Source organism: Gasterosteus aculeatus, chromosome 11 (genome assembly GCF_964276395.1).
Source record: "Gasterosteus aculeatus chromosome 11, fGasAcu3.hap1.1, whole genome shotgun sequence".
In the NCBI taxonomy this organism is placed as follows: Eukaryota; Metazoa; Chordata; class Actinopteri; order Perciformes; family Gasterosteidae; genus Gasterosteus; species Gasterosteus aculeatus.
Window position 1 is genome coordinate 4,367,740 of NC_135699.1, and position 26,215 is coordinate 4,393,954.

At 49.2% G+C, this 26,215-nt stretch overlaps 1 protein-coding gene across 3 annotated transcripts; it reads right to left on the bottom strand.

Annotated features, from left to right (window-relative positions):
* Nucleotides 1-477: 477 nt before the first annotated feature.
* LOC120827489 (serine/threonine-protein kinase N2) lies at nt 478-26,097 on the bottom strand. 3 transcript variants are annotated; one of them, XM_078084515.1, is made up of 22 exons: nt 23,072-26,097; nt 11,077-11,377; nt 10,190-10,335; nt 9,958-10,078; nt 9,023-9,168; nt 8,451-8,664; nt 8,160-8,354; nt 7,342-7,451; nt 7,081-7,224; nt 6,845-6,920; nt 6,107-6,242; nt 5,533-5,623; nt 4,208-4,308; nt 3,828-3,900; nt 3,282-3,373; nt 2,996-3,172; nt 2,811-2,873; nt 2,631-2,707; nt 2,407-2,549; nt 1,747-1,854; nt 1,549-1,629; nt 478-1,473 (listed from the first exon to the last, which is right to left on the bottom strand). In XM_078084515.1, the coding sequence occupies exons 1-22, from the start codon at nt 23,093-23,095 to the stop codon at nt 1,270-1,272; spliced, it is 2,823 nt and encodes a 940-aa protein (XP_077940641.1). In that variant the 5' UTR covers nt 23,096-26,097; the 3' UTR covers nt 478-1,269. The 3 variants fall into 3 exon arrangements, with proteins under 3 accessions (XP_077940641.1, XP_077940640.1, XP_077940639.1); XM_078084514.1 differs by lacking the exon at nt 23,072-26,097 and adding an exon at nt 14,977-15,211; XM_078084513.1 differs by lacking the exon at nt 23,072-26,097 and adding an exon at nt 13,611-13,994.
* Nucleotides 26,098-26,215: the final 118 nt, after the last annotated feature.

The window sequence follows — 26,215 nt, forward strand, 5'->3', positions numbered from 1 at the left end:
AATGAAAAAAGTTGACCTGATGATGCCGCTGGATGAAACGTTATATTCGATTCATCCTGAAGGGAACATGAATTTGATGGTTATACACCAATAGTGAATCTTTTTTACTAAGAACCACAAAGGTCGACCTCATGGTAGCGCTAGAGAAGAAGACATTGGATCATCCGTGTCTGCACAATTTATCCTCTGGGGACCATGAAATGTGGCAGCGACCACGGCGCAGGGTGCGCCGGGATCCGCAGGGTTGGCGGTTCAAACCCCGGCTGCTCCATGTCCCGTGTCAAAGAGTCCAGAGCAAGACACACTGCTCCCACTGTGTGCGATGGGTTAAATGCAGACAACAATTTCCCCACCGGGATCAATAAAAGACTATTTCTTTCTTCTTGAAATAAAAAAAATCTCATTGCAATCCATCACTGGTTTTCCTCTGTAAGCACAATCAACTGAAAGGAAAATAGACGTATGAATGCCTCTGTGTTGGGTTCACATTTTTACTGAGTCACAGTTTGTACATATTTTAACAGCAAATGACAGAGAGAAAAAAAACGGTGTTGGGGGGACATCGATCGCAAAAAGAACAAAATTCTGTGAAGTTTTTGTTGTCGAGAATTGATTGTAGTTAAAAATCTGTTTTGTGAGGGAGGACGGATAATGAGAGGCCGATGAAAAGGGGTCCTCATTCCTCGGGCTCCCCCATGTGTTAATGTAAGAGTATTGCAAGAGCAGCTGACGAGGATACATTCATGGCTGAGGCAGGACAGCAAACGACACACGCACATGCACACGCACTCAGCAGCAACAAAAACAGCGCAGGTAAAGGGACGTGAGATGAGAGCAGGGCAGAACAGACAAACTGCTTCCTGCCAGAATAATCACTTTTGACTCTGACGGGGATTCGGGGGGCGGTTTCAGTGTGCTTCGCCCTGACGGACAGACGGCAGGGTCACTCCTCTCATCTGTAACATAATCTGGATTATCTTCATCACCCGTTCCTCCTCTTCCAAAAGCCACGCAGTGTCACAGATCGGTCGGCGGGGTCCGTGACACTGCGCATGTGCGTGACACGCCATCCAACCGCCGATTGACGCCCGGCCAGTTCTTCGTCCCGTCGCAACGAGACAGGCGGAGAGGAAAAGGGGGTTAGCCTCTGCCGTCACCTTCAAGTCCCTCCCTCCTTGTGCGGGACAGAGTCGGCCTTTGCTCGTCAGTCTCTTCCCAGAGTCTGCGGCCGGCCGCGCTGGCGGCTAGCGACCCCCGTGACCTCTGACCCTAGCAGAGGTCGGAGACGTAGTCAAAATCCTTGAAGTGGTCCTGTTCCTTGCGGGAGAGGGTGCGGCGCTCGCGGGGCGGCGTGAGGGCAGGCGCCTCGGCCGTGAACTCCACGTCGAAGTTGCTGACGTCCTCTTTCCCTACGATGGTCGGGACGAACGGGGGCGGGACCTTCCTCTGAAGGAGGTCCTCCCAGTCCACATCCTAGACGACAGGTAGGTTGAGTTAATCAGCAGCAGCTCTCACAGTTACAGCAAGAGTCAAAAGCTAAAGTCTCACCCTGAAGAACGGTTGTTTTTTCACGTCTTCGGCATCCTTTTCTCCAGAGCCCAGACGTCTTTCTGGATTCCTCCTCAGCAGCTAGAAGCGACAGGTAGAAATTCCCCACCATTTATTACTTGCCGTCTAAATGATGCTGCTCAAAAGTACAGTTTGTACATTTGAACATCACAAGCAGAATGATGAGCAGAGTCTGACCCGTCTCATGATGCCGATGGCTTCGGTGGAGAGGAAGCGGGGGTAGCGCACTTCGTCGTTCACAATGCTGTCAAAAACCTCTTCCTCATCGTCGCCTGGGAACGGAGACTGAAAGAGACAGACACATTAGTTTGCATCATATTACACTTAAGAGCTCTATGAACTCGGCCTCTGAAAGCCTTGATTGAATAATTTATGGGAAACATTACCAGTCTATCAAAGAGTGGATGTTGCAGCCTTTACAAGCTTGTGTCCCTTTAGCTCGGGCCAAAGCCCATACAGGCCTTTTATTGACCCCAGCGTAGTGATGCCGACCACGGGGTGTTTTACCGCCCTGTTGCCCTGATGACCCTTCGGTCGACATCCCAAACGGTGGATTGAACTCCTCTTTGAAGAGAAGATCTCTGGCTGCCACAATCGAATACGTTTCTATGGACTCAATTAATCCTAACGACTCATTTTCCCCGTTTCCAGTCGTCATTGCCACATTAACCATCTGCAGGTTGTAGCTTCACATCCATAGTTCAGACGTGAGCGATGGCAAACTGACTTTTCCTTTGAATTTATCTGGGAAATGTCTCAACTCCAAGCTGGCAGAGGTTGTCAAACATCTTCTCATGCAGTTAAGGATCTCAATCTACTCCTGCGCTGTGTTCTCACCTCCCCGACCAACATCTCGTAGACGAGCACCCCGAGCCCCCACCAGTCCACTGCTCTGGTGTACGACGTGTCCGTCAGCACCTCCGGGGCCAGAAACTCAGGAGTCCCACAGAATGTGCTCGTCCTGTCCCCATAACCCATGCCTCAGGAGAAAGAAGAGAGCGTGAGGGTGGAGTAGCTTTTAGGGGGCCGGTGCGTTAAACGAGTAAATAACAGACAATCACCTTCTTTACAGAGCCCAAAGTCTGCTATCTTGACAAAACCGTCCGTGTCCAGCAGCAGATTGTCCAATTTCAGATCCCTGCCAGAGAAGGAAGTGGATTTATGTCGAGCACTGAGGGAGTATTTATTCACCCCTTCTGCATTGTGTATGTGTGTGCGTGTGCAATTATCCAAGTCCTCACCGATACACAATCTTATGGTCATGAAGGAACTGCAGACCCAAGACCACGCAAGCCGAGTAGAACCTGTTGGATGAACAACGGACAGAGAATTTGCACCCACAGCCACATAGTGACGCTTCATACGGAATGGAACGTGGAGCTTTCCAAGGAGGACGCAGAATCCACGCGCACACAGCTGAACTTACACAGCACGTGGCTCAGAAAAGACGTCGGCATGTATGTGCATCATAAGGTCCCCTCCTGCCGTGTACTCCATGACAAAGCACACATGCTCCGGCGTCTGGAAACATGCAAACAGGTTGACCAGGAAGGGGTGGTGCGAGCCGTTGACGGTCTCAAAGATCCGCTTCTCGCACATCAGACTGGGGAGAGACGGAGGAGGGGGGGGGGTGGGTGAGGAGGGGACACAGAGGCGAACAAGCCTCGCCGCGTTGATACTGCAGAGGTCGCTGCGTCGTGAACGGCGGTTACCTTTCCACTTCGTCCCTCGCCACGATGTCTCCCTTCTTCAGGGCTTTGATGGCGTACAGGCTGCCTCTCCTCTTGTACTCTGACAGCAACACCTGCAGGGATCACATTTCAGACGAGAACCAACGGTCAAAGATCCGCGTTCAGTGACTGGAAGGCTGCTAAAATCTTTGGCTGATAATATATAAATAAACTCATATATATATATATATATATATTGTATAGAATATTGGTTGACAGCCCTAATGAAAACATTAAAGTTACAGGATCTATACAGAGTTAAACAAAGGCAAAAAACTCTGCAGAGTTGAGGAGAACTGTCGGCTGATAAGAGCAGTTTATCTGTTTTTCACACATCACATACCAAGCTGATCCATCGTTAATATAACACCTTTTTTAATAATTCTGCTAGAAAATTCAAGAGGGTAAAAACAAAAAAATTATGATTCCATAAAAGAGTCAAAGTAATTTGTGAACAGACACAAATGGCATTGAAACTAGCAGTATTAGTTGTGTTCAACCTTATGTAGAAGTGTACGGTTTGAATACCTTCCCAAAGTGGCCCCGGCCGAGCACAGCTATCAGTTTGAAGTCCTGCAGGCACAGGGGGCCTCTGCTTGGTCTGCGGGAGAGATGACAGACGGATTATAGAGGATGCCGTGGTATATGAAGCCCCTTCAAATCAGGGGATTCATCTACGTTGTGATCTGCTGTGTTCTGCATGGGACACTAATCACAGCAAGTATTTCATATGCCATGAAGAGAGGTAACAACACAGGGCCATATTGTGTGTGGGTGTGTTTCTTTAGTCAAGCTGTGTTGGCCATAATGCAAAAAGATATGCTGAGTAGTGGTTTCTGTGTGTGCCTGTGTGTGTGTGTGTGTGTGTGTGTGTGTGTCAGAGAGATGGGTTCCCTTTGTGTTTGCACCTGCTGGAGGAGTTCATGGACAGCGATCTGGTCGGCTGCTGCTGCTGCTCGTGCACAGGGACATCCGGCGTGGACGGGGCCTCAATGACAGGCGTCTGTTCCTGTGGGGGGAAGAGGGACAAAACGAGGAGTAAATGTCCGCTGACTTCGATCACAGTGGACAGACAGATCCCCTGCTGACTGACGGCCTCGTTCATCCACTCGGCCTCTTGCTCGCATTAGTTCTCTAAAAAAAAAACATTTGAGTAATTAATCCCATAATACTTCAACGCCCGATGAACACACCATCTGCCACAGGCCCTCCACTCCTCTGACTCGCTCCGTGCTCGTCTAATTGGGTGCTCTGATTTCTAAAAGTCGGCTTTATTGCGTGACCGCAACCAAGCAGTGCATCGCCACAGCATGATGCAATGTCATCAATGACTGTGTAATAAGTAAAAGTGGAAGTAAAATATAATCAAATACATACACATTTATAATCTCCCTGACTTTAAATTATCAAAATATGAATCCAATCATTCATTTGTGAAGGTTACTTGTGGGGTTCTTCAGGGCTCAGTGTTCGGCCCATTATTGTTTATTTGGTACATACATTTTTTTTGTGGTTAAAATTTGGAACAACCTTCAGATAATGTAAAATATGTTTGTATTTAGGCGGGCATCCTCTATGGTGATGGTTTTTGATGAATAGGTGTGTTATTGCGTTTGTAGGAATTTTTTTTTTTTTTATTTTGACAAAAATTGCATTTGAAATTAACAGTCACGACTAATGTATAAAATTAACAATAACTGCACATGTAAAAGAAATATAAATTAAAATATGATCATAATGGCATTGTGACAGCAGCATGGTGCAGTTCACTATGAAATGTAGGCTGACGCTACTTTTAACATCAAATAGTTTGTGTTTAGCATGTCGTTTAGAGACAATAAGCTCCGACTCACAGCGCTGCACGTTTTATCTTTCACTGTGCTGTTGAAGTTGTATGTTTTTCTCTCTCTCGCTCACCCTCGGCTGTTTGTGTTCCTCTCACTGGGAAACTAACACGGATTTGGCCTTGATCGAATTAAATCTCCCCACCATCCACTTACGTCTCATTAAAGCTGCCCCCCCCCCCCCCCCCCCCCCCCGAGTTTTCACTCAAATCATTCATCCTCCCTCTGCAATGCTGGTCTTAGATTTCACTGCAGCACAGGGTGCAGCCGCCCATGACTGGAGCACTGTTCCCAAGCCAAAGGCTGCAGGTATGAAGGGAGCAGCACAGTAACATGATAGTGTTGAGATGCCCATCTCTTCCTCGCCGGCCTCCCTCCCTCTCACTCACCAAGGGAGCGGCCGCGTCCACCTCATCTCTCCGGATTTCAGCTTTGGGAGGTGAGTCGCTGCCCAGATTCAGCTTCTCCACTGACATTTCTCTGCACACACACACACACACACACACACACACACACACACACACACACACACACACACAGAGCAAAACAAATCAGATTTTCTTTTTTCAGAAGCCCAAATGACTGTTCAACCTCTACTGGATGAAAGGCAATTTGATTTGATTATAATATACTTTTACCCCAAAACAAGTTTAAATAGTTTGCTCTTTCATTGTGTTCCTCGATTTAATGCCAAAAATGAATGAATGCAAACATGAGTGTTTTCACTGAATGATGCAATAACTAATAGCAATAAGTTGTGCTTGAATAACAAAAAATGAATCAAAGAATGATGATTATTACATCCTCATGGTTGATATCATGTAACATTTAGAAGCTGAATATCTTTTAAATTGCACTGAATGCCTAATTTACCACCAGACGGTTGTGTTTTCAAATAAAAAATAGATAAAAAGCAAAAAGAACCCTCTGTTTTGCGGATTAGCCGGCGTGCTGGTGACCCACCCTGCGCTCGGCATGTTGCCGGTGAAACTGGCTGTGTAGGCGGGCACGTTGCTTCCAGTGGGGATGGCGTTCCTCAGCAGGCGGACCCAAGTGGCGATGTCCACGTTCATCTGGCGAGCGCGCACAAAGGCTTTACCTGAAACACACGGAGCGCAGCACAACTCAAGGAATGAACGGCGAACCCCCAAAACGTGTCTCATGTGTGTATCTACTAGGAAGAGGAAAATGGAGATAATCCATTCACGGCAACTTCAGCATCTGATGGGAGGACGGTCTCTGGATTTTCGTCTCTTAAACGTCTCTTAACCCATTTGGTCTGTAACGCCGTTAAACGAGACAAACGGCTTGTTTGTTTGGTGGTTGTTTTCCCAACAGGTTGGAAATAAAATGAAGGGCTGTGTCCACTATATCCACATCGCTGCTTATTTTATGGTAAAAATGATTTGCCCTGACCAAAATATTTGTTTAATGATGTCACGGGGGCCTTGACCTTTCACCTCCAAAATCTAATCCAGTCTGTATGGACCTTTGTGCCTAGATTTGAAAATGATTCCTCATGCGTTCCTGAGATCACACTCACTATTCCCCATAATGGACAACGTGCACACATGAGGCCTCTGAGCGCTACGCTCGTCTACCACCTCCCGCTCACTGAAAAGCAAACACATGGGTTCCAGGACAAAGGCCTGCCAGGTAAGGCAGAGATAAACGGCCCTCTATGCGGGCACTTGAACTCACCGTGCTGTTTGGAGAAGACTTTCTTCTGCCTCTGGAGCTTTCTGCCTCTCTCTATCACAGGGTTGAAGAAAATCACCTACAAGCAAAAAACAACGTCTTAAAAGCGGCAAACGTGCAGCTACGGCGAGCGCATGTCTGAGGCAGACAGTGAGGAACTGTGAAGGCTAATCTATATTACGCTCTACTGGCACACGTCTGTGTGTTTGTGTGTGTGTGTGTGTGTGTGTGTCCTGCACCTCAGCCAGCAGCAGCCCCTGCGGCTCCAGTTCCAGCTGGACTTGGTGTCTTTGGTTGTCCAGGAACTCCTCCAGCTTGAGGTACTTCAGTGCGCACAGGGAGCGGAAATCTCTCCAGTACACGGCTATCTCCATCTCCCTGGACTGACGGCACAACGACTAACAGATGAGAACGCCGCCAGGGATGTGACCCGACCGTTTTATCGCTGGCCCAGCTCCAAGTTTAGGTTGAATCACGCCGCCGTGATCTCCGTCACTTACTCTCTCGAGCTCCACGATGAAGGTCTGGTCCCAGGTCTGCTCTCCAACCGTCTTCCACACCGTCTGACCGACCACGGTGTTCTCCAGCTTCAGCACCGCGCTGACCTCCGCTGCAAAACGCACGCACACAGGGTCTGTTCAACCACACGCATGTAGCACGCGAGTCCACTTCCTACCAGGTATCGTGTATGAAGGGATATTTGTGTCTTTATTACCCAATTCTTTTTTTTCTTAAGATTTCTCGCACTACAAACATTTTTTACAAAGGTTTCTAAGTGAAAACTGTATAAAGTGGGAATACATCTTTTTTTACTTATGAAAGTAGCATTTTTGGCAGCAAATAAAAAGAATCCCCGTTGCTCTTAAAAACAAAAACCTTTGTTCTAAAAAACCCCCAAAAACTACAAGTTGGAGTTGGACTTTGGATGAAGAGGTCTGTTTTTTTTTGTAAAATGTAGCAGCACTTCACTTTGTCTTCATGTTGTTAGTGTCGCATGTGACGTCAGCCCGCATTGGGCGACGTCACATGCCTGCAGAAAGTGAGGCTTCATGTCAACACAGCAGAGCTTCCAAACTCAACTAGGTTTTTGTTTTGACAGCAACAGGTTTTAATATGCAGCCAAAGATCCGAGTTACAAAAGTGAAAACTAAAAAAATAGTTTATTCTCAATTTATATATTTTTACTTACAAACTTTATTTTTGATTGCAGTGCAGTTGCATTCTTGGGGCGGTAACAAAGACACAAATATACCTTCATAATCGTGCACTGCGAACATCTAAAAGGCGGCTGTTTGAAACAAGAGAAAAAGGGACTCACAGGAGAGCTCCTCGTTTTTGCCGGGGATCTTCAGGCTCATGCTGCTGGTGCTGCGGCTGTAGAGGCCACTCAGTTTGAAGGAGGAGCGTCCGTCTCCCACGGAGTAAGAGGGCAGAACCAGCGGAGTCCCTCTGCTCCGCCCTGGGACGACCTCCAGCAGCCCCACGCAGCCGAGAAGATGCACCTGAAGAGTACCTGACAGGGGGGGGGAAAAATCCTCAATTCATCTTTACAGGAAAGGAAAGACAAAGATTTAAAGGTTGAAACTGATGGGACAGCGTCTGCGTCTACCTGTGAGAGGCGAGGGTTTGCTCATGGTGCTGTACTGGTTGTGGACGTACGGCGTGCTGTGGCGGGAGCTGAAAGCCGAGGAGGTGGCCAGCACCAGTTCCTCCTTGATGAGGCAAGCCTTGGGATGGTCCTCGGGCAGCTCCTGCAGCCTCTGCTCCAGAGAACACCGGAGCAGGTCCAGGCGCTGGGACGCCCCGCTCAAACCACACTGGGCCTGCGGACATCATTCAATGGTCTCTGCTGAGGGATTTTTATGTTCTTTCCTGACACTCAAATTGATGTTAGAACTGGGTCGTTGGAGCGGCAATGCTAATAATTCAAAAGGACACAGATGAGTCGATGGTTTGATGAGACAAAGGATGAGAATGATTTGCTTTTACATTGACTTATTCTGATAAAACGGTGGGGATCTGCGCCTCCTCGCAGAGTCAGATGAGGAGCTATTGTCATGTCTTCAGATACAGGCTACAGCCGGCTAGCTTAGCTTAGCACAAACACTGGAATCAGAGGGAAAACCGCTGACCAGGACGTGTTGACGGTGGACTACGTATGAATCCCGTCGGCTCGCTCACCTCCGCCATGGCCTTCTTGTCCTGGACCTTCCCCGCGCCGAGCAGTCGCAGCATGTTCTTGGCGCCCTCGGCCATGGCGTGCTCCACGCGGTAGTGGTGCCACAACTCTTCCATGCGCAGCTCCATCCCACACATGTCCGGCTTACCTGTGGACGCAGGCAACGCGTGAGCAACGTAGGGGCGCACAGCGGGGAGGACTCAGAGAATTCACTTTGAATTTAAATTGTTACGAGACGAGATGTGTTTGCACACAGGGAGAATTTATCGGGTAGAAAGCAGGTTGCAGATTTGATCACAGTTATTGAGGTCGACTCATTTCGGCCACATATGAGAGCAGAGACACAACACCACCATGTATGATCAACGTTTAAGTTAATACGGCCGAGTGGTGAGCCAGAAAATCTGAATGATGACTTGAAGCTTTATTGGCAGGATCTGCAGAGCGGGGGGTGACAATCACATGGATTTCTGCCACGGAGACCTTCCAGTCACCTGGAAGCAGGCGGCTCGTCCTGTCCCGGGTCGCCATGCTGCACTTTCCCTCCCTGCCCGCTCTTTCATCCCCGACTCCTTCCGTCTCTCTGTCGTCCTCCCTGACTCGCCCCCTTTCAGTCTCCCTCGCTTCCTGGCTGCCTGCATGTGCCCTGCCTCCTCTCTAACCTCTGCTAAATGAGGCATGGCTTTTAGTTGTCGGGCAACATCAAGGGGATGCAGGAACATCAATACGGCTTCCAACCTGAGAGAGCTGTAATGGAACACGCGCACGCGTGTGTTTGTGCGCGCGTGTCGACTCAAAGACTGTGCACTGTGAAGTCCCGAACCAGGAATCGATCCATTACCACCAGCATCATAAAAAATGCAGTGTTTAGAAGAGTAACAGGTGGGATGAAAGCGGGATGGCGATCGGGGGATAAAGAGCGTCCGTAGATAGTTACTTTGGCTGTCCTCAGACTGCTCCGTGGCCTGCATGGCCTTGCGGATCTGCATGCGGATGATGTCGATCTTCGTCTTGCTGTCCTGCAGCATCTGCTGAGCCGTCTGGAGCAGCTTCTTGTCCTGCGGAGAGGACGGAGGGAACAGGAGGAATTCAAACAGCGAGCGAAGGAAGGAGACATGACAGACATGATGTGGCCGGCGAGGGGGCCGGCGAGGGGGCCGGATGAATACCTTGGTACCGCCATTGGCATAGATCGGAATCATGTTCTCTGCTCCCTGTTTGACCTTCAGCTCGATGTTTAGCTGCCGGTCCAAAGCCGCGATGCGTTGCTGGTTGGCCGACACCCGATTGGGGGCCCCCGGGGACTGGTGGTCATCTGGGTACGAGGGGGGGGTTGTGTGTTAAGAGGTCACCTGACAGCCAGGTTAAGGTTAAGACAGCCAATGTTTCAGCCCATTAACTACTGGTCTACTGGCAAAGCATTACAATGGGTCTTTAGATACGGTTCCAGTGAGAAACGTAACCCATCATATTGAATGTTTAGGTTTCTTTTGGCGGCAATTGAGTTGCAAACAGGTAGAGCTTTAAAAATCAATCCTTGTTTGTGTGTTAACAAGCGCTGAATCAAACGTGAAGACAAACCAGCAGTGAACGGCGGTCGTCCCTGAAGATGACTTTGGTTCCAGCTCACTTAAGGTGGGTCGACCTTTATGGTGAGCAGCTATTGTCGTGTCTTTTGTTCACAAGAAAGCAGATGAGTAGAGTAATGTGTCCGTATCTCATATGAGCAAACGGTTTTCCCGGTTGAAGACTAATGTACAGACAAAGTGGCGTTTGGTTTCTTTTTACATGTATTGTCTACGGTATTATTCAAATATCTTATACTGCACAAATTGATCAAAACGTGGCAATTTGATTTGTATTCCATATCGACCGGTACCTGAACATTGTGGAGAGGATAATGCGCCGGCTTTGCTAAGGAAGCTCATCGCTGATTGGTGCACCTCAACAACCTTAACCATCCATGACACATTGCACAGACCTTGATGATCTCCACGGATGAATCACCATAACTTAGGTCCCCCCCCCTCTTCCCACTCCATGGTGGACACCGTACCTTTGCTTTCATCGGGGCCCTTGACCACAATGTGTGCGTCCAGCTCCTGCAGCTGCGTCTGGAGGGACTCCAGCTTGCGGTTGGAGCTGCGAAGCTGCGAGTCCACCTGCTGGGCATTCCGCTTGTCGGTGGTGGCGCGGCGCAGATTCTCCGCGCCCTCCTTGATCTTCAGCTCCTTGCGGATCTCCCTGCGGATCCTCTCGCGGTGCTCGTCCAGGCACTGCTGCACGCTGGAGTCGGAGAAGTCGGAGTTCTGGTCCAGACCGAGCTGCTGGAGCACAGACAGCCCGCCCGGGTCGCTCTGCGGGGGGGAGAAGAGGGGGGAGGGGCACGGCGGTTATGGGAGAAGTCACCAAAGGAGAAGAAGCTCGGGGGGGGGGAAGGTGAGCAGAAGGACCAATGTAAGAGAGAAGGGAAGCTATGTACCGCTCACAGTGTAGGAGGGTAAGCGTTCACTCGCTGAACAGAACTATAAAGGCGAGATCCAGCTGAGCTGAGGTCAAAGCCGGCAACGGTCGGCCTTCACACATCTGACAAAGTGGAGCGCTGTGGGATGAAAGGAGGGGAAACCAGCGGCCTCCCGAGTCGCACACGCAGGAAAATGTCACATGGATGTGTAAAGACAATCGCACAAACATATGGATGTAGTGTTTGTGGTTTTCACCCCAAAAACTATACATCTATATATATATATATATATATATATCTATCTCAAAAAGGAGCTAGCCGACTAAAGTTAAAAACAGATTTTGGGCTAGATTTTACTTTCCTACGGATCAAAAAGTTGTTGTTTTGCAGTTTGACGATCAACTGTAGTTTAAACTCAACATGTACAGGGAGAATAAGATACTGCTTATGATATTTTATCTTGATATTTAGTCAGTAATTACTAGAATACAAGGAGAAGTAACATCTCGTCTCCCACTCGGAGGCCTGCAGTCACCGTTTCCGCAAATATATCTAAATATGTCCCAATTCCAAAAAATGGATAGGAAATTAGTGCACTAGTTGCAGTATTATTCTTGTTGTTTTTCCTTACAGCAAAAAAATGATTTAGAGATATACTGAAAGTTGCAGAGCAGGTGCATTATAGCAGTTCTGTCCCTTTTGTGTGTATTTGTTTCTATTTTTAGGAAACAAATTCCTCGTAAACATCGTAGAGTGCAAATGTCATATTGCAACAACCATATTGCAACATTAAAACCATATTGCAACATTAGCTCTCGCACGCATACGTTTGAGTATAAGGACCTTTCACTTGACCATGCAGCAAGCCGTCCAGCTTAGCAGATCTGATTACAACTTCTTAGGTCTCCGTGTCCGTCCAGCTACATGCAGGCCGGAGCTGCAGCTGTGCTCTCAGAGCCATAATCCATCTGTAACACAATACGGTCCGACAGTCGGCCCACGGCCCCAAACCCGACCACGCGGCGCAGGATCTGAATATTGCGACGTTATGACATTGCACAACTGAGGGGTGACGCAGTTCACCAAAAGGGTTATTTTATTTGTGAGTCATAAAAAGCTAGAAAGGCTCCAAAATAGTTGAATGAGAGGAAAAAAAACAATTTGGGATCAACACACGTATGTATCATTTATTATACAATGTATTAAAATTGCAAATACAAATGTGATGCAGTCGTGGGTAAAGTCGGGGGGGATTGGCAGGAAGTCAAAATAAGTGCTTGACTAATGATATTGGTGAGGAAGTGAAATAAAACCAGTGACTTTATCTTATTAGAGGCCTAGAATGGTTCTTAACCATCATTTCAAGTAGATATTGAAATAATAAAGGGTACAAATTAAATATGAGATGTCAGATGACTATTGGTCACATGACCACAGCCGTTTACTTCCTGCCTGTAGAATTACAAAAGTATTGTTGCTGCATCAAATGTTTTAGGCAAATCTTGTAGGTTATCATTAAGAAAGGAAACATTTACAGTGGACGTCATCTTTTAGGTGTATAGCATCACTATATTCATCACTCTTTTGACCGCGACAATGACAGTTGAGGTTCCCACTCTTTCTTCTGGCCTCGGACGCCACCGGCCACGATGTTCGATACGCCCGTTCAACTGCTCGTTGAAATACAAATATCCAGTCAGCCGACCGCGTGGCAGCAAATCAACGTACCTCAGGCAAAGTAGAACTGATCAAGAAAATCTGCCGAGGTTCCGAACCGAGCAAAAGAATACGGGAAGTAAAGGGGATTTCCTGCCTCAGGCCCGAGAGCTTCTCGGCGCCACTCGAGGCCGAGGCATCGACGCACAAAGAACGACGGGGAAGGAGCGCTTGTGCAACAGCACAACGCGACAAAGAACCTCTGTGCGAGACTAAGACACAACAACGCACGGGAACAAGAACGTCGGAGAAGATGCATATATATTTATACACATATATGTATGTATGTCTTTGCTGCAGGAAGTGAACGAGGAAGAACAGAAAAAACAAGGGCCGTAGTAGTGGATAGAAGAGAGAAAAGGAAGGGGGGGGAGGGGAGGGGGGGCGCGCTGAGGCCACGTTTTGCCTACCGAAGACTCTGTGTCACTCTGCTCAGCGTGTGCCGGGGAGTCAACAGGTCGGTCCCCCTGCAGGTCCTCCAGCACTGCGTCCTCGCTGGCCATGTTCGGCCTCCTTCTGGCTTTGCTCCCGGGGCGCCCCGCCCGCCCGCCCGCCCGCCCGCCCCACCCAGCCCCACCCCCTTTCCTGTCACACACCCGGCACCGACAGCAGCGCCGATCAGGACAACGTCGGGCGCTTTTCCTGCCTCCTTAAAACCCCAGGATGTCCTTCCCCCCGCCGGGAATCGAAAGGCCTTCTGAGAGACCCGGAGCGAGCGAATGAGGCGGCGGAGAGGAAGAGAGAACAGCACAGGCCGAGCCCCACCTCGCTGCTTCCTGTTCTGCTCGCTGCCAGATAGAGGCCGGGGCGTCATGCACTTTGTACACACACACACACACACACGCACACAGACGCACAGCGGTGGTTTTGTAAGTCAGAGAGCTGACAGACACTCTGCTTCCTGCTACTGGGTCTCCAAAGCTGTTATGATGGATTGATGTCATGTCACATGGACAATCGCAACATGTCTTTGTTTGTGCAGATGGAAGTAGAATACGGCCCATGTCTGCAGACCGGGAGTGTTTCTATTATTTACCTCAAGATTAATAAAAACAAAGAGGAAAGTGGACAAAGGGCAACACGTTCCCACCACGAGGCACTAGCAAGACGTTCTAACAGAAGAGATGTTGCTTCTAAATGGGCTGAGAAGAGGACAGGTCTTCATGGCAGGTTGTGTTATGGGACAGCCGAGCCAGCTCAGCAACGTGCAGCCAATAGCAAAGCCCTATGAAAACCAATGAAACCGATTAGTTTAAAAAGGCCAACGAGAAGCATCGGCTTTTGTTTATTGGCTCAACATGACATGTGGACACAAACTGCAGACACGCGGTGGAAGAGACGGACATTCCGCCGGAACAAGCTGGAGGCGCACACCTTACGAGTCGGGAACGGGGACAGATTGCAAACCCCCCCTCCCTCCCCCCTCCACCCTCTCCTCTCCCCCACTGAAATGTTTCTGGCATCCCGTCGCTGTCTGGCTTGCGGCCTCTTCCTGTCAGAGGGGGAGACGCTGCCGGCTTCGTCCGACTCAGACCATCGGCAGTGAGAAGTCACAGACCCCTCCGACCCCTCAGCGCGTCTCTCTCTCGCGGTCATACCACACGCACAAAGTGGGCGAGGGACACACACACACACACACACACACACACTCAGCTAGGAGGGAATAGGAAGTGAAATGTCAATACAAGCGCAGGCAGCTGTTCTAGCGCGGCGACAGTCTGATCAGAGACACAAACGCCGTGTGTCCGATATCTCGACGTGTTCCCCTTTCCTTACCGAGCAGCTGTGGCTCTCCGTGCTCCCTCCGTGATGTCGACAGGTGGCTGCAGAGATAGCCGCCCCCATGCATCCATTGCCGTCTCTCCCCCTTTTGCTTTACAAATGCAGCTGAGCGGTCATCGTCGACTCCGCCGTAACCAAACTGAAAACGGGACCCGTCAGGCTGCAGACGAGCTGCAGTGAAGCGCGAAGCGGCAAAGTGACTCGCTCATCATGTCTGTTTCACTCATGCAAAAAAAACAAAACGCTGCTGACCACAGGATCAGGAACTAAGACCGGTTAATATAGCTCTTAAAGTTACAGTCTCACCCTGTTCACCTTGATAGGACTGACCTGGAACAAACACACAGATGAATCACTAAGTGTCCGCTTTCATGTTTATTTGCCCTTTCGGATCCCATGAACGGCATCATCAGAGATCGGCTGGCTCTTTGCTGAAGCTGGAGGACGTCACACGGGCAGGACTATTAAAACCCAAGCCTCCACGTCCATCAAAAGGACAAGTCCTGACCGCGTAAGGCGGTTGTGTTCAATTCCTTCATCGAGCCCTTTTAAAACTTTAATGATCAATCGAGAGTCTGAACTAAAAAAAGGCTGCAGCAGGACGGACAATGAGAGCGCGGGCAGACAGGTGGACAGGTGGACTGGTGGACAGGTGGACAGGTGGACAGGTGGACAGGTGGACAGGTGGACAGGCTGGTTTTCTGCCCAAACGTTTCCCACGTCTTCCCTTTCCAAGCCTGCGTTTCAGTCTCTCTTCCCCTCGGCGTCGTATTGTTGGCTCTCTTGCAGCCGGCGGCTCACAGAGACCCGTCCCCCCGATGAAGTTCTAATAGCCCGTCGGCTCCACTTGTCCGCCTCTATAAATAGCGATGAATCCATTTTGTTGGGGTGCAAGTTGTCAGCACCTCAATCTCATCCATTCACGGCTGCATTTCACAAGCAGCAGTCGTCACGATGGCGCTTAGGAGACTATAAACTTAATTATCACAGCGCAGTGTTGCCAAAGTTAGAAGTAATTAAACACGTTTACCTTCAGCTTGATATTTAATAAAGGGATGTTTTACAGGGAAGGAGAGGGATTTGGAATTATACTGGTGATTAAACTGTTGTTTATTATTAGAAATGCGGACTGAAACAGTTGTAGTTGAGGTCGTGATGTGAGCTTTAGTGTGTGTGTGTGTGTGTGTGTGTGTGTGTGTGGGCCTTTTTTGGCAATGTGAGGCAATGTTGTTGGGAGCTACAGGGGCAGAAAAGGCAGAAGGGTTTTGTTGGCCTGCTCACGATTCTGAACATTCACTTAAGAGGAGCGACTTAACTTAATAGTGCCATTCATCACTGTAAATGTTGTGTGTGTGTGTGCGTGTGTGTGTGTGCGCGTTAAGTAGTGCACTATGTAAAAGAGAGAGGGCAACGGACAGAAGCATAACTTGAATGCTCCTCACATCCTGATGTCTGTACACAGCCTCATTCAGCAGACAGTGCAGGGGATTCGGGTTATGGGGGGGGGGGGGGGGGGGGGGGCGGTTTGGCAGGTGCCAATGAAATTCAATTAATCCCTCTAATGACACACAAACAATCACGTCGTCATGCCGCCCCCGGGGCAGATAAAATACAGCAAAATATTTCAAATAATTCACATAATATTACACTCTGATGGAGGCCAAGCTGTAGCGCACATTAACACTCGCACGGTACACACACACACACACACACACACACACACACACACACACGTGGGACTAATGCACTGTAACAGGCTGGTAATGAATAAAACAGCACAGTGGGGCATTGTGAGCTGCATGTTGAGAGCACTAACAGGAGGGAATGTTGCTCCTCATAATGTCAGCACATCAGATGGGGGTGAGGGAGGGAGGGACGGAGGGAGGGAGGGAGGTAACTCCAGGGGAGCACACCGAGCCGACTCCCACGAGGGTGAGGGAGCCCCCTCTGGTGCAGGGCGACGGAGTCGGGTGTGGGACGCCGTCCCGTGGTGGCGAGCAGCGGTGAAAAAATGAGCAAATGGAAAAAACTAAAACGTCGCCAAATTCCCGGCCGATATCTAGTCTTTACATTTAAACTTTGGCCTTCCCTGCATTAGTTAACGGCTCACAGGATAAACCTTGGATTGTGTGTTTCCTGTTAATCCATAAAATCCTTCATATTCCAGGGGAAATTATGTCGGCAAATCTCCTTCAGCGGTCTTAAGATACAGCGCGGCTGAACGTCACTTGCACGAGGGGACAGGCTTCTCCCCCGTCCAGGTCCACAGACTGTGCAGAAAGGGTGAGCTGCGTGTGTGTGTGTGTGTGTGTGCGCGTGTTGAGGCAGTGTCCGCTCCACAGCTGGGGAGGAGCAGATCGGCATGAATGCCGTCTTTTTGAGAGCGTCGATCTTCTCAAGAGACTTCGGTAAACGCTCATGTGTTTGTGTTCCTGCCTTTGTCCATTGTGATCGCCGCGGCAACAAACGGCCGCTCTGTTCAGGCTGCTGAGGAATAAGGCGCCAAAACCCCGACCATTAGAAAAGCTCCACGAGTCCTCACACTCAATCTGCTTCTCCCGGGATACAAGACAGGTCAAGGACACTGGAGACATTATTTGGACTGAGTAAACAAAAAAATGTTTTCAGTGGCCATCTTCCCAGGCAGGCGAACAATGCTGGGAAAAACAAAAAAACTGCAGTCGGGAGCCGTCTCTAAGCAGCCAAGAGGTCAAGGTGTCTTTGGACCGGAGACACACACAGACGTGGCTGACTTTTCTCTGAACGCTACCTGCATATGAAAAAGGTAGCAAACAGCGTTGTTGACCTACAACAGTCAGTCCGGATCAGAGCCGCTAGACTCCGCTAGTAGCTAGACGGGGGAAACTGCAAAAACAGGGAGAAAATAGGTTTGTGGAAAAGCAGGGCAGGAACCGCCTGAAGGGGAAGATAAAGTTCTGACAGACGAGGAACATAGAGGACGACCGATCCGAGCGTAACCTCAATGGAGAAGACTACAAGCAGCGAACGGCGTTGAATGTTTAATGCGGAGGGTTGTTTCAGAGGAGAGGTGGATGCTGCTTCTGGCTGAGACAGCCGCCATGCTGCACCACCTCTCCACTTTTTAGAGGTCAAATAAACACGCGCACGGTGCCAGGATTCTCCACATTTGGTGTGAACGCAGTATTACTGCTCCTCAAATCTCACTGGAATCCAAACAAATGAGATCCGTCCCCCCCCCCCGTCCCACTGGGACAAATCCAAACTCGCATGTTATGCAAATCGCGTGCTTCTGTCCACGGGAGATTTCTACCAGCACATGCGTGTAAATCTGCCATGGCCTCTTAGGACCTGGCAGGTGAACGGGTCACATGACCCGCTTCACAGCAGATGCTCCGGTCCGTACGCGGCATGCGCGCGACCCACCTACAGCGGCTGGGGGGGGACACGGGGAGCGGAAAGGGCCCCACTGTGTAATGGAATGGTTGAGCAGGCATGATGGTAATGGACATGGAAAGCAGATTAAAAACGATTATGGCAGAAGGGCCGAGGAGGATAAGAGGTCCATTCTATAATGCAGATGATTATCCCTCTCTGCCGGTTGATTACGGACACAGGACGAGGAGAAGCACACGATGTTTTGATTTGTGTCATTTTAATAAAGTATGTTAGATAATGAAAACAAGAGACACATTAGCAAAATGTTCTTTAAGGTTGTTGTCCACAGACAGTAGTGGCTCATCTGCACGGACCGGTAGTTCAGGTTGGTGCAGCTGTACTACAGACTGTTTAAAGTCTGAACACTATTGGACTTCTGCCAGCAACACATCCATGTCCAATAGGTCCAAAATCATGGGCATGATTCTTTTTATTTTAAAGAAAAGGTGAAATTGCACAGAGCATTAGTATTAGTATCGGTTCGATTGTTGGGACCATGATAAGACTCCCTCACTAATATACATTTATAATGCTGTGAAAAATCTTCAAACCCCCCAAAAATCATTACATGTCGTGTGACATTAGCTGTCACGAGGCAGCGGGTGAGTGTGAGTGGTAAACAAAAAACATGTCCCCAAGATCAGTGTGGCCACATCGGTGTGTTATGATCGTCACTGTGAGCATTTAGTGCTGCGGCCTTGCAGAGCTACTAGCGTGGCGACTGCGTCTTGTGGCGGTCGATGGCACAGAGAAAGAAGCCCCGCCCACATTACGTTTCAACGGATGAGGTCACTGTTGTTGTTTTTTTATTGGGTCCTTTCATGGGATTATTTGTCACTAAAGAAAGTAGACATGCTTTTACCATTAATCAGAGGAATATGGAGCAAATATATGTGACATGCTACATTTTTGTTTCTCCTCCGGCTCCAGCTTTGAAACCCCCCCGCGCACTGTTGGCGCTTGGACAAAGAGAAGTCAAACTCACAATGGTACCTGGCAGCAGTTTGTGCCCGAGTATCCTTTTGTTCCAGCAGGTCAGCCTCAGAGACTTTCAGAACAACAATGGGGGCCGTTTGGGTTACATTTGGTGTGTCATGGCCGTGTAAGGCCAAAACGCCACAGGCTGCTTCTCAAGGGCCGCTGAGCTTCAGAGCCCACTGGCATTACACAACTACTTGAGCAGCCACTCGACGCTCGGCTCTCCGGAGACGAAGACGCAGCACCTGAATGGTCCCATTTCCTTTGTGTCCTTCCCGACCAGAGTCTCACCGAGAGAAAACGTCATTTTGAGATTGAATTTACCACATGTTGCTCCCACAAAACAGGACCCTTTCTCCAACATGTCCTTCTTAGCGACACGTTCTTCAATCTTGTGATGCCACTAAAACACTCGGCTTAGAAACCACCAAGATGTGGTCGAACACAATTAAGAAATATGGTTAGCAGTCGCTGTGCCCTTCACCAGTGTTTATCCTCTTCCTCCCGTTGGCCTGGTATCAGTTAGAACTAATCCGTTGGGAGGCTTGTAGGATGACCAGCGTACAGCAACAACAGCTGGCATTCAGACCGGTCGGCCGGATGGAAGCGGGGCTGGGGGCCCAATGGGAGCGTCGCGGATGCTGGTTTGAAGGCGTTCTTAAAATTTGGGGGCATTGGGCTCTCTGCATTGGCCTTTCAGATGCCCCGGTCCGGCACCAACAGGGTCCGCTTGACTGCATCCCGACGGCCCATCTGGTCCATCGGCGGGGGGGGGGGGGGGGGGAGGCGTTGAGACGTCTCGTTGAGGCACCAGTTGTGAGTCTGGTGCGTCTGGGAGGGAGACGGATTCCTGCAAGGACGGTATAATCCCGACTCGTGGGGGACTGGGGGTGGGGTGTGTGTGTGTGTGTGTGGGGGGGGGGGAGCTCTAATGCCACCCGACTAGGAGGTCAGACACACAGTGAAGTCCACTCTCCTAATCCTATTGTCCATGGCCGGGGCAGCTGGAGACACATAGACACAAGATAACGCTGCGTATTATAACACACGCGCGCTATCGCCGCTCAAATGTTTTCCCGTTGCCATTAAAGAAATGTACCCCCCCCCCCCCCCCCCACCTGCCTCAGATGATCAATAAAAAAGTCATTTGTTCGGGGGATTGGAGGAGCTGTGCACGCCGCTGAGTGAAGCAGCAGCAGCAGCTGCTCCGACTCTTGTAGACAACTACAGGAAGCCGAGAGAAATAAAGAATTCATGAGAGGGTGTATGTCTACCTCACGGCGTATGTCAACGGGCAGAGCCCACATCTTTGGAGAGAGAGGCACTGGATTTACATTCCTCACAGCCATGCAAAACGGCCTGACATGTGGCGCGAGGGGCAGACATGAGCGGAAAAGCACCACCTTCCATGCACATAGAGCCAATGTGTTCCTAACAAAAAGGGAGCAGGGTCCGACCGGCGGCTTTCCTCTGCGAGCCCAGCGGGCGAGACCTCAAATAGGACGCCTGTCGGCAGCAGCAGAGCCTTGATGACGTATTCAGGACAAACACGAAAGGGGAAAGGGAGATGAAGGGAGCTCAATCACCTCGCCGGCGGCTCCGCCGCTCGATGCGTCACTGTCACACAGGTGGCCACTTCATCTCAATCAGCCGTCTCCCAGCGCCCGCCTACCGGACTGGAGTATCGATGGCTCCTCGGAATCGACATGAGGGGTGGGGGGGGGCACGGAAGGTGCTATTGAGGGGCATCACTGCACTATGGCTTTGAAGGCGGATATTGGGTCTTTGAACGTGGGGCTGTACGAGTTACTTGGCCGTCAATCACCCACAGCCGATGGAGGTCGGTGCACCACCCAGTTGACAGCAGGCACAAGCGAAGCGACAAAGACGCCCGCCGAACAGATTCTAGGCACCTAAAACAAAGTCCGATGACAAGAGTGTGTTGGTTGACACAAAAACACCCTTCAAATTGAGGCAGAAGAAGCCAAACAACCCCCATGTTCTGCCGAGTGAAAAGGGCCCGGGTTTTTCCATCTGTGCTTTTGGCGAGCGCTTAGATGATATAAAACAGCCGTCTCACTATTCTAAATACAGCGTGCACGTAAACGTCGCCGGTTGCAATGCTGTGGATAAGTACCTCACCGTAAGTAACTTTTACCGTCCCTTTAAATGTGCCGCCCTTATTTATAGGAGGCCTTTCCGAGGATCAATCTGCAGTGGCCCCGTATAGGCGCCGTAGCAACGCGCTGTCCAGCTTTCCAAGAAACGCTGGGCTGCACCTTCGCTGTTGGGGGGAAACAACTCGAAGGGACAAGACAGGGGATTCTGACTAACAAACAGGCTATGCAGAGGACGGACAGCAAGTCAGCTGATTTCCTTCTTCTTGTGGATAATGGACTGTTGTATTAAACCAAACAGGTCAACATGTGGATAGATACAGAAGACACGAGTGGGTTGTGGTTGCATGCCTTAAAATGTCGATCAAAATACTTCTTGTACCCTGTTGTATTGGTGTCAATGTGTGGCCCTGCACCAAGGTGACGATATTTTAAGTCGCCTTCAAACAAACGTCCTCTGCAGCAGTTTGTCCTTGTGCCAGCGAGGGGCTGCCAGTTAAAGAGGGACGTGTGGCTCCTGAACCGGCCTTGAATATTTAACGTTTCCCTCCACCTCGCGGCTGACACCGGGGTGACTGTAACACAAGCCCGCTACATTCAACCACCAAGCCTCCCATGACTCAACATAGACCCCACCTGAGCCTCACAAACAGGAAACCATTGCGTGTGTTCGGGGAATTTCTGATTGGTAAACAAATAATGATTTGATAACTAGCCAAACTACTTTCTACGGTCTTCTGTTTAACTTGGTCTTCTACCAGTGTGCATTGGTGGAGTAACTATAACCCTAAAACAGTAAGTAAGAACATTTATTAAGTTCTATGATGTGCAAAGTAAGATTTTTAGGGTGCATTACTTTATTACTATTAGTTATTTTGACCATCTTAACTTCAACTCTCCTACAATTCAGAAGGAAATGTTTTGTTTTGTTGTCAGTAAACATCTTTTTACAGGTGTATTTTAGAGAAAAACATAATGATTACATCAGTTCCTAAATATTTTGAATCATAGCTGCTTATAAAAAGCAGTGTATTTGGGGCTCCTCCTCGTGTTTCAGGTGGCATTAAATGATATGTAGTTCCACCAAGAAAGGCTTTGCCCTCTTAACCCGCTTTACTTTCAATAAAAACGTTCCAATACGTCACCAGAAAGCAAACTCCCAATAAACCCCCCGAGGTCGTACTCATATCTGAAATGTCAGTCATTCATGTGCATTCAAGCATGGCAGGTGTTATGAAATGTATTGAATTGCATCGTGTGAGCTGTGCCTTTGCAGTTTTTGGAGCTCTTTCCAAACTTGAGGCTGAAACCTGCGGCCCTTTGGGCCCCTGCAGCTTCACTTAAGACCATTGGGTGGTTTTTGCACCAAATTTAAGTGAGTGGTGTAATAGTTAATCCCTCGTCAGGGTATTTCAACCACAGACCTCCTCCCACTTCCACAGGTACCATAGAGAGCCAATGAGAGCTCCTTCTGAAGCCCCCCCGCCGTGGATCTACACGCGCACACCTGTACGGCCCCCCCGATGCGCCCATTTGACGCCGCGGCGCTAATGAAAAAGAAAAAGTTGGGAACTCACCTGTAGCTCGTTGTTATTGGCCATCACGTGCCGGGCAAGCGGCCAATTAGATGGCGACGCCAGGAGACTTGGACTAATGTTGGCGGCACTTTCCGGCGGCCGTCAGATCATCGCGGAGTTCCCGGTCCAGCTCCTCCGGTGGTCAAACGCAGGCCGTCCGGCGTGCGGTGAATCCCGGCGCGCTCCCGGCGAAATGCGCAGTTTCACGCAGAGAGTTGCACGAGAAGTGAAAGGAACGCACTGTTAAAAATCACCGCGACGCGGCGGCAGGTGAGAGAAGGAGACCATCACCTCCTGGCAGCGGGGCGCCAACTCCTGGACTCCGATGTGCATCACGCGTCGCGGTCCGTCCCGTGGTGGCGCGCTGCGGGCGGTCCCCGCGTGCTCGGGCGGGAGAACATTGCGAGGAAACCCGAAACCCCGGCGGGATTCACGCGCGCGGATTACCGGTGGACGCTGAGGCCATGTTTCACCACCACCCCCCCTCCCCCGGCTGCGGTGCACTCCTGCTCGGCGGAAAGCTGAGAGCCGGTTGAGCGATGCTGGGGAGGAGGGGACGCGTGTAGAGTCACAACACCGACGCGGAGTGCTACTTCCGGTTATGACCTTCAAAATACAACCTGTGTGGGTATCTGGCTGAAGTACGTTTTAGAACGGGCGGAGATGAAAACGTGGGCTTTTAAGATGTTATTAAGAGAGTTATGAGTCGGATACAGAACCCTCATAGAAAGAAAGAAGTCACCGACAGTGTGTGTGCTCAACACATTACCGTCCGTCGACGTGGTGCCTTTATCTCAACGCATGTTTACCTGCGATGGAATGCAGCAGGTGTTGTAAAGCGTGCATTACAGGCCAACCTTTAGGGACGACGGGGGCTGGTGAACCGCTGGAGGGCGCTGCTGTCACACAACAACAACAACAACGGCCCCGCGGTGGAGCGGCGATGCCGTGACGTCACTTTTCTCTGACAAACGTGTTGAAAAACGTCTCCTCCGCCGGCGGGCAAGGCATCGGAATAGAGGCGATCCGACAACCGATACACTCAGTTCTTTATTTTGAAATCGGTACCCTTCTTCCGGTGCGGTGACTGCGGCTCTCTATGTCCAGCCTGACGCAGCTGTAAATGGGGCGCAGATGTCTGCGGCAGCCCCCCCCCTTCAACCCGGGACCTGTTGATCACGTTTACCGTTTACCAGCCCTGCAACCTCCTCTGCTGGTGAAGCGGGCTCAAAATTCAACATTTCTATAGATTTATTCTTGTTTTTGAGAACACGCAGAAAGGCATTGGAGATCCGTGCAAATCTCGGCCCCTACTCAGCCTGCACAGCTCAACTGCCCTGTTGGATGGATGGATGAATGGATGGATGGATGGATGGATGAATGAATGGAGGCCTTTTGGCCTCTGGAGGAATTTGCCATGCACAAGACGACTGTGGCAACAATATGACCACTGTGTCTCCGGATTCTCTTGCAGGCGGAAAAGGGAGAAACGCCCCAAACATATTCACTAACTGACTAACAAGTGTTTGTTGCTGTCAATGAAATGGCTGTTACAATGTGGCCTTTTCCCCTTTAGAAGGTACATTACGTTAAAATACTGTCGACAACCTTGTTGTTTGTCTTATGTGGCTTTCCTGCTGCATTGCAGGAATTTTGTTTGCGACCCAAATTTCCCTCCATAAGACCGTAGCAATTCATTGTGGATTTCATTGACCTTTGACCCTCAGAGGTTAAAAACTGCCAGATCCATAAAAGAAAGAAGTGAGTATCCAAAGCAAACTGTTAAATACAGGGCTCAGAATTAAGTAGTGAAGTATTGTATGGAGTAAGTACGGATCTCAGATCGTTCATCTCAAAATACTCTCTTTTAAAAGTATTATTAACACAATGTACTAAAGAGTATTAACAGCACTCATTCTGCAGAGAAGCGGTCAGAGTTACTGATAATATATTTGACACTCTTAGCTTGTTAGTGGTGACTCAATGCTGTTTTTTAAATATTTTATATGGGTTGATTATTTGTGTGGCGGTTCTCAATCTAGGGGTCCGGTTCCCTCTACGGGTCACAAGATAAGTTTATGTGGGACCATCATGTCTAATGACGTTGGAGAGATGGAAAAAGTGTGTTAAGTGATGATACACAAACTATTTGTTAATTTGACCTCATGGGGCGATGAGCAGCTATTTGCAGTGAGAGAAAGTCATTCTTAAAATAATAAATATTCAATTATTACTTTGACAAACTATGTTTGGTCAAGTATCTCCAGTAGCTTATTATTGCTAATGTTCACAAACATTAGACTGATATTGTCAATTAGAGTCCGGCGATGAGCATACCGGCCCGGGTCCGGCTCGGCTGCCGCCTTCGACCTGCAGCAAGAGCGCCGCAGAAACAGAACCACCAGTGAGAGCCGGTTGCCCGACGCCTGCTGCCGTAGAATGAGAGGTTTGCTGAATTCTGGAGTTGGAAACTACCATCTTTGTCCACAGGGACACCAGCTATGATTCAAAGTCAAAGTGCCTTTAGAGCGTTTTAGCTCTAACAGACATTACTGAGGTCGTTTGCTGACTCTTTTCTAATCATGCTACGTTTTCATAAGTATCCATTAGTTTGCTTTTGAGGCCGTGATATCGGAAGTTAGAGGGGAAATCTCCTCTCGGTGAAACTGTTAAAACAACTCATGGACCTGACAAAGATCCCATTGATGCCTTTTTGTTGAAAATAATCAGAATCACCGGTTTAATATATTGTGCTTTATAAGGTTACCAAATGTTTTCTGCGTAAGCTCTTTATCAAAATAAAAATCTGCAGCTACCAAAAATAGAGGAATGGAAAGTACGTGTTTAGAAGGGTTATGCTATACAATGAAAAAGCTCAGTAGTACTTAGAAGTTAATGTGCTTAGTGAGTTTGCACAACTGAACACTGTCATTGTCAAACAGCGTATATTTCTGCGCACGAAAGACAGCAGTTAATCATTCACCTTCCTTTGTGTCGGGTGTTCTGTAAAAAAAATGAATCCCCCCGTCCCAAATCCTTTAAACATTAAAAAAAAAAATGTTTTCCGTACATGTGCAATAATGTTACTTCCTCCATGTTGAGTGCAACATAATATTCCACACACTAATAGACAATGAGTCTGTT

What these genes read in the sequence shown, in the direction of transcription:
- LOC120827489 (XM_078084513.1), bottom strand. Translation starts at nt 13,703, where the DNA reads ATGGCCAGCGAGGACGCAGTGCTGGAGGACCTGCAGGGGGACCGACCT. An exon ending in TGGACGCGGCCGCTCCCTTG is followed by an intron (nt 4,309 to 5,532) that starts GTGAGTGAGAGG and finishes TTCCCCCCACAG; the next exon opens with GAACAGACGCCTGTCATTGA. An exon ending in GACCATAAGATTGTGTATCG is followed by an intron (nt 2,708 to 2,810) that starts GTGAGGACTTGG and finishes CTTCTCTGGCAG; the next exon opens with GGATCTGAAATTGGACAATC.